This window comes from Leopardus geoffroyi, chromosome D1 (genome assembly GCF_018350155.1).
Source record: "Leopardus geoffroyi isolate Oge1 chromosome D1, O.geoffroyi_Oge1_pat1.0, whole genome shotgun sequence".
Lineage (NCBI taxonomy): Eukaryota > Metazoa > Chordata > Mammalia > Carnivora > Felidae > Leopardus > Leopardus geoffroyi.
The window spans coordinates 60,841,833-60,855,065 of record NC_059329.1 but is presented as its reverse complement, the minus strand read 5'-3'; the positions used below and the strand labels follow the sequence as shown (position 1 = coordinate 60,855,065).

The 13,233-nt window shown below is 40.1% G+C and overlaps 2 protein-coding genes across 2 annotated transcripts; both read left to right on the top strand.

Moving 5' to 3' along the window:
• The first annotated feature begins 2,830 nt into the window (after positions 1-2,830).
• Positions 2,831-3,790, top strand: LOC123600413 (olfactory receptor 51G1). Its single transcript, XM_045482477.1, has one exon. It carries the CDS (start codon positions 2,831-2,833, stop codon positions 3,788-3,790), a length of 960 nt encoding a protein of 319 aa, XP_045338433.1.
• A 7,863-nt stretch (positions 3,791-11,653) lies between these two features.
• On the top strand, positions 11,654-12,595 carry LOC123602441 (olfactory receptor 51G2). Its single transcript, XM_045486929.1, has one exon. It carries the CDS (start codon positions 11,654-11,656, stop codon positions 12,593-12,595), a length of 942 nt encoding a protein of 313 aa, XP_045342885.1.
• Positions 12,596-13,233: the final 638 nt, after the last annotated feature.

Below are 13,233 nucleotides of genomic sequence, written 5' to 3'. Positions count from 1 at the left end.
AGTGTATATTGCCAGAAGATCTGCAGATGGTCACCAACACAAATGCTAAACATTCTGAACAGCTTGTGTACAATTATATGAGGAATTAGAGGGAGTGAGAATATCATTGAAATTGCCGTTCAGCCCATCTCTGCTGTTCTCTGCCATAGACCCTAGGATGACATCTCTGTAATGCTAATAAATTAGAGTTGAAGGGAGGGTCAAGGATGTATGCATAGTCTAGTGGAGGAACCAGCTGACAGTTCTTCCATCCATTAATCTGGAGGTGAGTGACTTGGAGAAGAAAATGTAGTCACTGCACTAAAAATTCTGTTTAATCCCATCTCATCTGTTTTTTCCAACCGTTCACTTAGGCATTCATTCAGCAAACTTTATTAAGTTCCAAATCTGTACCAGGATTCGAAGTCTGTAGTCAGTCTTATAGCAATTCCATTTCTCTAGTGCTAGTTAGGGCTTTCATAATTTTTTCCCTCCCATACCTGGCACACTTGCCTCTTACCTGTACCCAAAATATAATATGCAAGTAATATATCTGGAAGGAAAGATAATAGCAGGGTGGTTTATGACAGATGCAACTTCTCACTAAGCAGCAGAATGATCCTTCCCTGCCTGGAGATACGGGAGTGAAATAAATCACCTCTAAACGTTTCTTCTCTGTCACAAACTCTGAAATGGCTGGACGAAAATGGATGGAAACCAGTTTCACTGTGAGTCTGCTGGCTAAAAAGCTGCACATATATTTAAACTCTTGTTTGAGTCTCCCCTTAAATGATGGAAAATTTTCCCTTTTTTATCATTCCTTTTTAAAAACTATATTGCCATTTTCTTTTTCAATTTTTGAAAAATGTTTGTTTTTGAGAGAGAGACAGAGCGTGAGCAGGGGAGAGGCAGAAAAAGAGGGAGACATAGAAACCGAAGCAGGCTCCAGGCTCTGAGCTGTCAGCACAGAGCCTGACACAGGGCTCGAACACACGAACCGTGACCATCACCTGAGCTAAAGTCTGGCACATAACCGACTGAGCCACCCAGGCACCCTGCCATTTTCTGCCTTGATATCAGAGTGAGAGTGCCTTGTCCTCATGTGTCACCCACAGCATGCTCTGCAAATGCTGTGATAGTCCCTTTTCCTTCACAGCTCATTACCTTCCATCTCCACTTCTTTCCTCCATTCGCATTACTTCCCCACTTTTCCTTCAGAATCAAAAAATAAGAGGGGTTTTATTATCACATTAATTATTTGCATCATGATCTTACTATTACTTGCTTTGATTTGAAGCATGAATAGTGAAAGCTGGGTAAGAACTTTTCTTCTTTCTTTATTTTCACCCCTCCAATGTCCCTCCATCTTACTGAGAAAAAAAAATAATAAAAGCCTTTTGAAAGAGGACCCTGAACTCCCCATCTCCCCTCCTCAAAATATCCTGACATCTTCACTCATTCTGTAGATTTTGTCTTAAAGGAAAACTACAAATTATATACACTTTTTACTTATTCCTTCCCACCTACTGATAATTTAAGCCCTTATAATTTTTCTCCAATCTATTGAAATATTTTCTAAAAAAAAAAAAAAGAAAGAACAAAACAAAAGACAACTGACGATGACCTCGCTATCACAAGTGCAATGCCTTTTTAGAAACCCTCATCCTACTTTATCTCTCTTTTGTAGCCACAGTGGTGAGATGACTTTAGTATTATAATACACTACTATTTTCTTCCTGTTTCCCTGAGTCTCCATTCTCTGTCTCTTTTGCTGTTTTAAGCTTTTATATACATAGAATCCATTATTGTGCGGCTTGAAATAAATGTAACTGAATAAAAGCTCTGAAGAAAGATGTTAAATAGAGCCCAGTTCAGGTATTATAGAGACAGATCTATACCTGTGTGGCATATTGATCCAAACCCCAAAGGCATAGCTTACTCGGAAAGCCTGAAGATTTAGTTTCCTCATTGTAAGCTAAAGATTAGAGGTTTTTCTTGACCATTTTAGGTTTCTCTTCATCATTTCTGTTTCATATCTGATGCCTACCTCCTCTGCATCCTCATCTCTACACCTGGCCCCAGCTTAACTGCCCTGATGTTGGAAACTTACATCTCTTTTCATCCTCTCAGAACTAAGCCCTAATGTACCCTTTTCTAGAATTATTTGCTTTCTGAAGATCCTGCTTCTTCTCAAACATTTTTCAGTTCCAGATTTCAGATTCGCACAGCACAATTTGCATCCTTGGTCACCAAAGACTTTTATGTAGATTCAGGAAAGGCATCACTCTGGTCACAAGTTACAAGTTCAAGGATTTCAACAAGCATTTGGTCAGTGCTTGTCTGCATTCCCTTGCAAGCTAGGCATTGTGGAATAAAGCACAATCCCCAGCCAAATTCAAAATACATTTGAAGGCATATGATATGCACTTGATCCTAGTACACAATTATGCAAAATGGTGTATAGTGCCAATTCCTCATAGATATGATACAGATTCTGAATGCTTTAGTGATTAAATTAAAGATATTTTTCATGGAGTAACATATGAAAAGGTGCCATCTGAAGTGACCTCGTTAACCCACTGAGAGTCCAGCACTGACAGATATACCACCATACAGCTGAATCATATAGCATTCATAGACTATAGAAATCCCTGTAAAAGTCCCCATCCTAGACCTTCCAGAAAAGCCTTATAAATCAAATCTCTCAATTCTTTCTTTTATTTCTCATTTCATCTGCAGAACTTCCTGTCTCACTGGTCCTAGGATGCTCAGGTGAGTGAGAATTCAGTTCTGTCACTCTCCAGGAATCCCGTTCTAGATTGCAGGTTGGTGAATCCAAGACCGTAAAGCCATGACGATCTCTTATAATGGCAGCCTCCAAAAAGCCACTTTCTTCCTAACAGGCTTCCAAGGTCTGGAAGCTCTCCATGGCTGGATCTCTATTCCCTTCTGCTCCATCTACTTGACAGTTATTGTAGGAAACCTTACCATCCTCCACATCATCCATACCGATGTCACCCTCCATGAACCCATGTACTATTTCTTGGCCATGCTGGCCCTGACAGACTTGGGCCTTTGCCTATCTACACTGCCCACTGTGTTGGGCATCTTCTGGTTTGATGTCAGAGAGATTACTATCCCCGCCTGCTTCACTCAGCTCTTCTTCATCCATACCTTGTCACTGGTAGAGTCTTCAGTTCTACTGTCCATGTCCATTGACCGCTATGTGGCCATTTGCAATCCATTGCGTTACTCCATGGTCTTGACACCTGCACGTATCATCAAAATGGGGCTAAGCTCAATTCTTAGAAGTGCCCTGCTCATCCTGCCCCTGCCATTCCTCCTTAAACGCTTCCAGTACTGCCGCTCCCATGTGCTGGCCCATGCCTATTGTCTGCACCTAGAGATCATGAAGTTGGCCTGCTCTAGCATCATTGTCAATCACATATATGGGCTCTTTGTTGTGGCCTGCACTGTTGGTGTGGATTCACTGCTCATCTTCCTCTCCTATGCCCTCATCCTCCGCACTGTGCTAAGCATTGCCTCCCGCCAGGAGCGACTTCAGGCCCTCAACACCTGCGTCTCTCATATCTGTGCTGTGCTACTCTTCTACATCCCCATGATTGGCTTGTCTCTCGTGCACCGCTTTGGTGAACATCTGCCCCGTATTGTACACCTCCTCATGTCTTACGTGTATCTGCTGGTCCCACCTCTCATGAACCCCATTGTCTACAGTATGAAGACCAAGCAAATCCGTATCCGCATTGCTAAGAAGCTTGAGATTGTAAAATCCCTTAAGTGTTTTCGATAGGATTAGGTTAGGATGAAGAGAGGGAGCTTTGGGGCATGAAGCCTATTGATATTTTTGGTTTTCAGGGAATCCGTAGCAGATTACCTCCTTAAGCAGCTTCTAGAAACTTTCTGGTGATTCTAGCTGGTACCCCGGCTGACTCTCCAGAAAGCCAACAGTAACCCCCATAGGCATTCTTGGAAAATGTCATCAGTCTTCCAGCAAGTAGTTCTCTACCAGTCAGCCTCATCCTAATTGTGGACCAGCTTTGGCCCAGAACAACTTAGTGAACTTTGTCATTCAGTGAGCTTCACTCACATGTTGGTGGACAACATCCAAATGCCAGCCTTGGGAAAGATTCTTCTCTTGAAATCTTGTTTCCTTCTTAGAGACTCTCCCTCAGCCCTAGAGTATCCTTTATGGCTCTTTCTTTCTTACTCTTAGTTGATACCCTGTTACTATAATCTCTTGTTAATAAATGTTTATATTAAACTTTTCTGTTAAATTATTCTGTGGTTTCTTTCTTCTGACTGGACCCCAACTAACACACCACTCAGAGTAAGTTCTTTGTTTTATCATACCTACCCCACATTTTGGTCTAGTACCTTAAAGGAACCAGTTAGCATCTAGAAACTGTGACTTGACAAGTGAGTCCTATTTCTGTATGAAAGTCACACTCTCTGGGTTTCAGATTCATCACTTCCATCCCTCAGCCAGTTGAAGTTGAAGATTTTCTGCAAAGTCTTCCAGAGGCTTCACGCCGCCCTTGGACTAGCATCTATTGAAGAGTTCTTACAAAACTAAGTTTCAGAAGGCAGCAGGAGAGCAACTTAAAACTGAAGTTGATTAAAAAAAAAAGTGATAACATCTCGTGTTGATACCTGGGTGTGTGTCCAAAATTCTGTGAAAGGACATAGGACGGTTGAGGATCTGGGAGCATTCTCTAATACGTATACATTTTAATTTCAAAGTAAATAAAACACCTGTATTTCCTCCCTACCTCCAATCTTACTAATTTATTACAGAAATCTTACAGATAATCTTACTGATTATCTGGGAAATATGATAAAAAATAATAGTGACAATTGTGGCAATAACACCCAATAATTATTGAACATTTACTATATACTATAGAATGTTTAAAAGCACTTACATGCAATATCCAATTTGACTTTCCTTTGGAAATTAAGATGACAGAGTCAAATTTTTAAAATAAGATTTTTTTTAATTTTAAAAACTTACTGTAGGAAGGTATTCTCCAGGTAGCAGCTAGCTGACTGTTATATGCTGATTATTTGATTATTGATACATCAAAATTATGAGCTTTTTTTAATGCAGAACTATAACCTAGGATCCATCCCAAGAATTGCCTTCTGTTTATTTGTGAAGAATGGCCTCCCAAACACTTCAATAGGGTAGAAAAGACCGCAGTAGGAGTGAAAAAGGTATGCCTACTTCAGGAATGTTAATTGAAAAGCATCCTTATAAGACACATTTTTAAATGGTCATGATGTTTATGTACTTACTACAATACTGAATATCAATCATTTTGTTGAAATTTTAATTTCTCAAATTATTTTCATTTAGTGCTATATTACCATTCAAGATAGCAAGTTCTCATATAATTCTTTTAGATAGGAAGTTCAATGAGGTAAGTTACTATGACCAACATCACGTGTAATAAACGGAAAGCCCCAAACCACATTAAGGTCTGTTGGATCTCAAAACATAAACTTTTGGCATTGTGCTGTTGAGACTTTTTGAACTCTAGTTTTCCCACATATACTAACACTTTAGATTAATGCCTCAGTGGCGACAAAGGAAAAAAAAAAGTAGATCTAAAACAGCATGGGATATTCCTGGGAAATATACATTTTAGGTGTTAGGTGAATATGGATGGGCATCAAATTTACTCACACAACTAGGGTGTGCAGGGGGAAAGATGTTACTTATTTTATTTCTAATCATCTTTCTTATTCATAAATATCTACCAACTATTTATCACAGGAAAAATGCAATAAAAACTATTTTAAAACCATACTTAAATTAAAAGAAAAACATTAATTTTTGCATCAGTTTGTCTAAATCCAATCCAATAATATTCTTTTAAGGTCCTTTCAGTTTCTCCTAGCTGGTGTCTCCTCAAGGCAGCATCTTTATGTACAGGTTATTCCCTTCATTCTGCCCCTACCTTGTTTCTTTTCCTATTCTTTTCTGTGATAGGAGATATGAGTTTTTTATTTTGTCTCTCCCCATATCATGTCCTGTTTTTCCCCTCACAGAGCTGAATAGTTAAGATTTAAAGCATGTAGGATATCTTCCCTGTAATAAACTGTTCAAAGATTAATTCCCTCTCTCTGTCTCTCTCTGTCTCTCTCTCTCTCTCTCTTCCTCCCTCCGTCCCTCTGTTTCTCTTCACAAAATCTGAGATTCAGACCTATTTTCTTCCAAAACATATCTAACACTATCTCTCTCTTCTCAGTGCTTGGACTCAGAGATGGTAAATAAATATTGCTTGTGTATTTTTGTGGGGGAGTGTGTGAGGAGGTATTATTTATGTTATAAAACATTTGTTAAGTAAGTGAAAAAGTGGGTGATAGGATGCATGGATAAACAGATGCTATTGGCTGAATTGTGCGCCCTCCCCTAATTTATACTGACGTCCTAACCCCCAGTTCCTCAGAATGTGACTGTATTTGGAGGTAAAGGCCTTTAGGAGATAGCGAAGTTAAAACAAGGCATTTAAGGTTTGCCCTAACCCAATATGACTCATGTCCATATAAGAAGAGCAAGAGACATCAAGGATACTCATGCACAGAGGAGAGGCCATATGAGGACACACAGAAGATGGCCACCTGCAAGCCAAGGAGAGAGGCCTCAGAAGAAACCGAACCTGTCAACACTTTGATCTTGGGCTCTGCTGGCCTCCAGAACTGTGAAAAAATTAATTTCTATTGTTAAAGCCACCCAGTCTGTGGCATTTTGTATTGGTGGCCCCAGAAAATTAATATAAAAGGTAACTGTGTTTTGAAATGGATTCCAGGTTAAAAGTGATACATTTTTTTTTTATTATAGAAGGAATAAAATATTCTGGAATCAGAGCTGAAACAAATCATAAAGACAAGGATATATAAGAATTCTTAGACCTTTGTGGTTGCGACTAATGTCAGTTTCTGATTCTGCACTACAGGGATGAGGCCCAGAAATATGCATTTTAATAAGCATTAGAGGTGGTTCTGATCCTGATTATCAGGGGACTCTGATTTGAGAAATACTGCTACATAACACTCAGATGTGTCTACAATGTGTTTGACCAAAGATTAATGGAATGAAGCCACAAGAGGAAGCCCAGCACATTCCAAGGGGGCCCATCAGGCCAACGAATTGGAATAAACCTCTTATGGTTGGTGTGGGGATCTGGGACATTCCTTAATATTTATACCTTTGTATTCTCAAAGTAGAGTCAATAAGCTGGATACTAATTACATAGGTAATGAAAACACTGAAATGGCCCTCCTTTCCTCTTTCTAAAATATCTTTCCCATCAGCTTTTAAAGTCCAAAATGGATGATTAATTCTTCATATCTCTGTATTGACATATGAAATTCCTTGGTTTACCTATGCTTTTCAGGGGCTCATGTTGCCCAAAAGGTACAAAAATGAATTCCTTTCTGAAGGTAGCTCCTTAACGTCTAGAAACAAAGGGCTGAATTCTGTGTCTGTGTGGATCAGAGACAGGAAGAGGAGATGGAGTACAGACAAGAGTCCCTGAGTATAGACAGGAGTCAGCAGCATATAGGGTTACTTGGGGCACCAAGAATCAACATTATCACCATATTTCCAGGAATGTGGTGCTCCTTTCTTCCCCTTTTGATGGGAGAAGAATTGAATTAAAAATGCCCTTTTAATGTTATATATACCCACCATATACACTGTCACTTCTGATATGCATAACTATATGGTTATGATACATCATATATAAAACATTATCAACAACACCCACTCTGGTTTCCTAAAGTTGTGGAGCTGTTCAAAATATTTCACAATATCTTCAAAAAGTAGCTACAGTGTGTAACATCTCCTGGGATTCCCATTTAGATATCTCACAAAACTATTCCCTTCTTTATCCCCAGAGTATGAGATAATGAGGTCCAGAAAACCAGTCCTCCTAGGGAATTGATGAAAGATTCTTGAAATGGTCTCAATGGGGACCTCAGGAAGTTTCATAAAAATCAAGGAATTCAACATCCATCCTTCAGTCTCTCCATACCCTCCAGAGTCACTGGTTTTAACTTTCCTTCTCCCCTGTCACAAGAACTGAAGTCTCTGCACCTAGCCTTGATAGGTAAGTCAGGTGTCTGGTGCTCAGTTGTGAAGCCAAGAAGAGGTCCTAGAAGGCTCAGTCTGAGCTCTGGAGAGGGAGAGGAGAGAAGGGACTTTGAAGCACAAGAAAGGCTGTAGAAGATGCCTGCAGAAGGTGGTGACCATTGCAGTCAGATCTCACTAACTTCATGGGATCCCACGTCTGGTTTTAGCACTAGCTTAGTAGGGAGACAGCAGCTTTCTCACACCCATTCACTTCATTGACTTCTAGTGCAGAGAGTCACCTCATATGTGGCAACATAAGAGTATTACTGAGACCCACAGAGACAGACAAGTTAGGCAAGCAAAACCGAGATGCAAGAATGAGATTAGCTATAAGTTCAGTCTCTACTCCTTAGCTTCAGACACAAGGTTAGCAGAATCAGGAGTTAATTCCAAGAAGCAGAGACAGAGGGGTAGGAAGTCAAGTGATCCTCTGAAAGAAAAGCTTGTCTGTGACATGAAAGGACATTTTCCTGAGCAACCACAGAGTCTGAGTGATAGAATTAGAAGCAGCCATTGAACTTGTGCAAGTACCTCTAGGAAGTGTTCTCCAAGAACAATTGTGAGCAAGCCATTTGTTAAGTTTACCACTCCCCTCTACACTTGAACTGGTCAAGAACAATGAAATCCTCACCAAATCTGAAAATGGATACTCTGAAGACCTTTAAATAAGAACCCCTTAGAATAGTTACCTTACTAAGATCTCTCTGGCCAACAGGCTAACGGTGGTCTTTCCCAGGCAGATATCTCTTGGCTTCACTATTCTGGATTTTCTTTTATATCCAAGTCCTTTCCTTCAACTTATTCTCATAACTCACTCTCTCTCTATCTATCTATCTATCTCTGTCTCTGTCTCTCTCTCTCTCTCTCTCTCTCTCTCTGATTCTTACTCTGCCCTATGCCCTTTAAAATGTGAGGAACAAACTCTGAAGAGAGTCTATCTTGAGGTAAAAGAAGGTGGGGAAAAAAGACTTTCGATATTTCCCTCTATTTTTGTCATTCAATCTTCACTCATTTTAGGCTGTCTCAGCTTAAAAAAACTACCCAGCTATATTAAACTAAATGCTTCCAAACTTTCAGAATGCTCCTTGGAGCTCCAGAGATTTCAGTTTGAATTCCAGCTGTCACTGATTGATAGTATGATTTTATGCACATCATCAAATTCTGTAAGCTTCTCTCCTCATTTGCAAATCGAGGTAATAATATTAACTTGCAGGGTTTTTCTAAGATCTAAATGCTATTTCTTTTGCAGTGTTCCTAGTACAGTGCCTGGAAAATAATAGATGTTCATCATGTATTATAAATTAACTTTTATATTATTAAGTAATATATATTCTTTCTTCACTACCCTACTTCGTTTTCATGTCAAAACATTTTCTGCCTTAAGTTTTATGCATTATATCGTTAATCACCAGGTAGCTTGCCTGTTCCCGACAGGTAAGTTTATCACAGCTCTTCTGAATTCATTTTGATGAATGATGTGGTGACCACTGATCATGGCTGAAGTAGAAGCTGAGGAACAGCACACAAGAGCCAATCTGACCTTCAGGTGGACAGTGAGTTAATGACACTGGCTATTAATTTCACTGGTGTTTGGAGTGAGAGAGGGTGTGTATTTCTCCAGTCACTTTATTAATTTAGCTAAAGAATCAGTACTTTTCTGAAGGTCTATTAAGCCCTTGATATTATGCTAGCTGCTTCTAGCTGACAATGAATAGTCCTGTATGTGGGGAGAAAGTATAATGTTTGTTGAGAGCCTGGAATCTAGAGAATAACTGGATATTAGTTCAAATCTCATTTTGGCCATTTACTGTATCTTTGATCTTAGATATATTAACTGTCTATAATCCTCTATTTCTTCATCTATAATATGGTACTATTAATAGAACTTTTTTCACAGGATTAAAAAACTTTTAGTGTTTATTTATTTTTGAAAGAGAGAGAAAGAAAGCACGAGTCAGGGAGGGGCAGAAGAGAGGGAGACACAGAATCCAAAGCAGGCAGTCAGTACAGAGCCTGACACAGGGCTCGAACTCACAAACTCTGAGATCATGACCTGAGCCAAAGTTGGACACTTAACTGACTGAGCCACCCAGGTGCCCCAATTCATAGGATTTTCTTTAAGTGATAAAATATGCACTGAGTTACTAACAGCTAACTAAATAAATTTAGCTCTTAACCATGCATAAAACAATTTCTGAGTGCCTACTGTATAACATAGCCATTATAAACACTGTCTTTACAGAAGTAAGCAAAGCCAAGCCCCTGCCATTTTTGAGCTCACATTCTAGTGGAATTATTAACTGGGAGTGGGCAGATCACTGCTTTGAAAGTCAAGAGTCTTAAATTGACATAAGACTTCTGCCCAGTGACTGTCCTCTCATGAACCTTCATTTTTAATCTAAGGAAGAATAAGTCCTACTGGCATATTGCATTCTATTCTGTGGACTCTCACGGACTCTGCCTTGCAATTGGGGATGTGGCCATGGTTGATGGTGCTTCAGCCTTTTCTCTCACCTAGGTTGATAGAAGTTGAACTCTAGATCTCCAGGGAATGCAGGTTACTGACTCACAGGAGAATCAGAGCTTTGATATGGCACTTCAGCAGTCAAGAATAACTTTACAGACAGCCATTCATTCACTCCCCAGTCCTTACTGGAATTCTGTGAGCTGAGTAGCACATGTGAGCTATCTGGATCAAACTAGGCTTCCACGACTGGAAGACCAGAGGAGAAGGGAGTGAAGGATTAATCTGTGTCTAAGGTTAGCAATTATATGTGGCTGATGAAGATAAGCAAGAGGGAAGAAAGAAAGAAAGAAAGAAAGAAAGAAAGAAAGAAAGAAAGAAGAAAGAAAGGCAAAAAATGAAAGAAAGAATGAACAAAATAACAAAAGAAAGAAAGAAAGAAGGAAGGAGGAAGGAAGGAAGGAAAGAAGAAGAAAGAGATTGGAAAAAAGGAAGAGAGAAAGAGAGAGAAGGAGGAGGGAAGGAAGGGAGGGAGGAGAGAGGGAGAAAGGAAGGAAGAATGGACAGTGACAAAGGAATAGCAAAGGAAGTAAGGTAAGAGAAAGGAAAGAAAGAGAAGTTGAAAGAAAGGTTAGAACATTAGGGAGAGTTATGGCAGAAAAGAGGCAGGTGAGGAGTGTTTAATTAAAGATCTCCTCAAAAGAGGTAGGCAAAATTAGTATAACCAACAGGAATAGTGTAGATGCTCAGACCTCTCAGCCTGAAGGAGAAAGGAGAAAAGAATTCAAAGAAAAACATTTTTCTAAAACAATGTGGAAAGAAGGCCAGAGACCAGAAGGAGGTGACCTCTGGAGGAGATGTACACTTCTAGGTCTACTTGATTCTCATGTTTTTTTGTTTTGTTTTGTTTTGTTTGTTTGTTTTTGTTATTGTTGTTTTGGTTTGGTTTGGTTTGGTTTCTAATTTCTTCCCAGGTTCAACCTCTAGATTTTTTTCTGAATTCATTTCAGGAATTTCGAAGGAATCCAATTTTCCTCTTCCCTCCACACACTATGTCTTTGGGACCCTTGGAAAGCAGCAGCAACATTTCCTCCACCTTTCTGCTGAGTGGCATTCCTGGGCTGGAGCACATGCACATCTGGATCTCCATCCCATTGTGCTTCATTTACCTGGTTTCCATCCTGGGCAACTGTACTATCCTTTTTATCATTAAAACAGAGCCCTCACTTCATGAGCCTATGTACCTTTTCCTGTCCATGCTGGCTGTGACTGACCTGGGTCTGTCTCTTTGCACCCTCCCTACAGTGCTAGGCATCTTTTGGATTGGGGCACGAGATATTGGTCACGATGCCTGTTTTGCCCAGCTCTTTTTCATTCACTGTTTGTCCTTCCTAGAGTCCTCTGTGCTGCTGTCTATGGCCTTTGACCGCTTTGTGGCCATTTGTCGCCCCTTGCACTATGCTTCCATTCTCACCAACACAGTCATTGGCAGGATTGGCCTGGTTTCCCTGGGTCGCAGTGTAGCACTCATTTTCCCATTGCCTTTTATGCTCAAAAGATTCTCCTACTGTGGCTCTGCACTCCTCTCACATTCCTATTGTCTCCATCAAGAAGTAATGAAATTGGCCTGTGCAGACATCAAAGCCAACAGCATCTATGGCATGTTTGTCATTGTTTCAACAGTGGGTGTAGACTCACTGCTCATTCTCTTCTCCTATGCCCTGATCCTGCGTACTGTGCTGACTATTGCATCCAGGGCTGAGAGATTCAAAGCTCTCAACACCTGTGTTTCCCATATATGTGCTGTGCTCCTCTTCTACACTCCCATGATTGGTTTGTCCATCATCCACCGGTTTGGGAACAAGGCACCTCATCTTGTCCAAGTGATCATGGGCTTTGTGTACCTTCTAGTCCCTCCCCTGATGAACCCCATAGTCTATAGTGTGAAGACCAAACAGATCCGAGATCGTGTGGCCCATGCCTTTTGTTGTTAGCTGGGTCTAGTCTTAGAGGTACTATTTCCTTCAGTATACCCTTATTCCTCTAGCCTTTATAATATCTAATATGTATGAAGTGGAGGAGACAATTATTTATTTACTCAACAAATACACACAGAAATGATCAAGAAGTCACAGCTCTTACAGAACTATTATTCTGGTGGGGGGAAAACACAATGCAGTATGACATGGCAGATTGTATTTTACAAAAATGGCCACAGAGGTATTTCTAATCCTACATTCTCTTCCAGAAATTTGTCATTCCCCCATCAAGAGAGACAGTCTGTTTTTTTTCTTCCCCTCGTAACAGGGTAGGACTTTGTAACAGGTTCAATGAATTGAATGTTGTGGAAGTGATCTTGCAAGACTCTCGAGGCTAGGTCATAAGAGATTATATGTTTTTCATTGGTATATACTTCCCCACACTCATTCTTTCTCCCTCTTTTTTCCCCCTATTTATATATCCACCCCTATCTCACTCAATGCTTGCTTTTTGAACACAGCCACCATACTGAGAAGCTGAGACCACATGGAGAAGCCACATATAGATGTCCCAAACCAAGCTAAAGTCTCAGCCTTAGCTGGAAATTTATCAACTACTAGTGAGTGAACAAATATTCATAATATTCCAACCC

Coding starts and splice junctions, on each gene's coding strand:
- LOC123600413 (XM_045482477.1), top strand. CDS start 2,831: ATGACGATCTCTTATAATGGCAGCCTCCAAAAAGCCACTTTCTTCCTA.
- LOC123602441 (XM_045486929.1), top strand. CDS start 11,654: ATGTCTTTGGGACCCTTGGAAAGCAGCAGCAACATTTCCTCCACCTTT.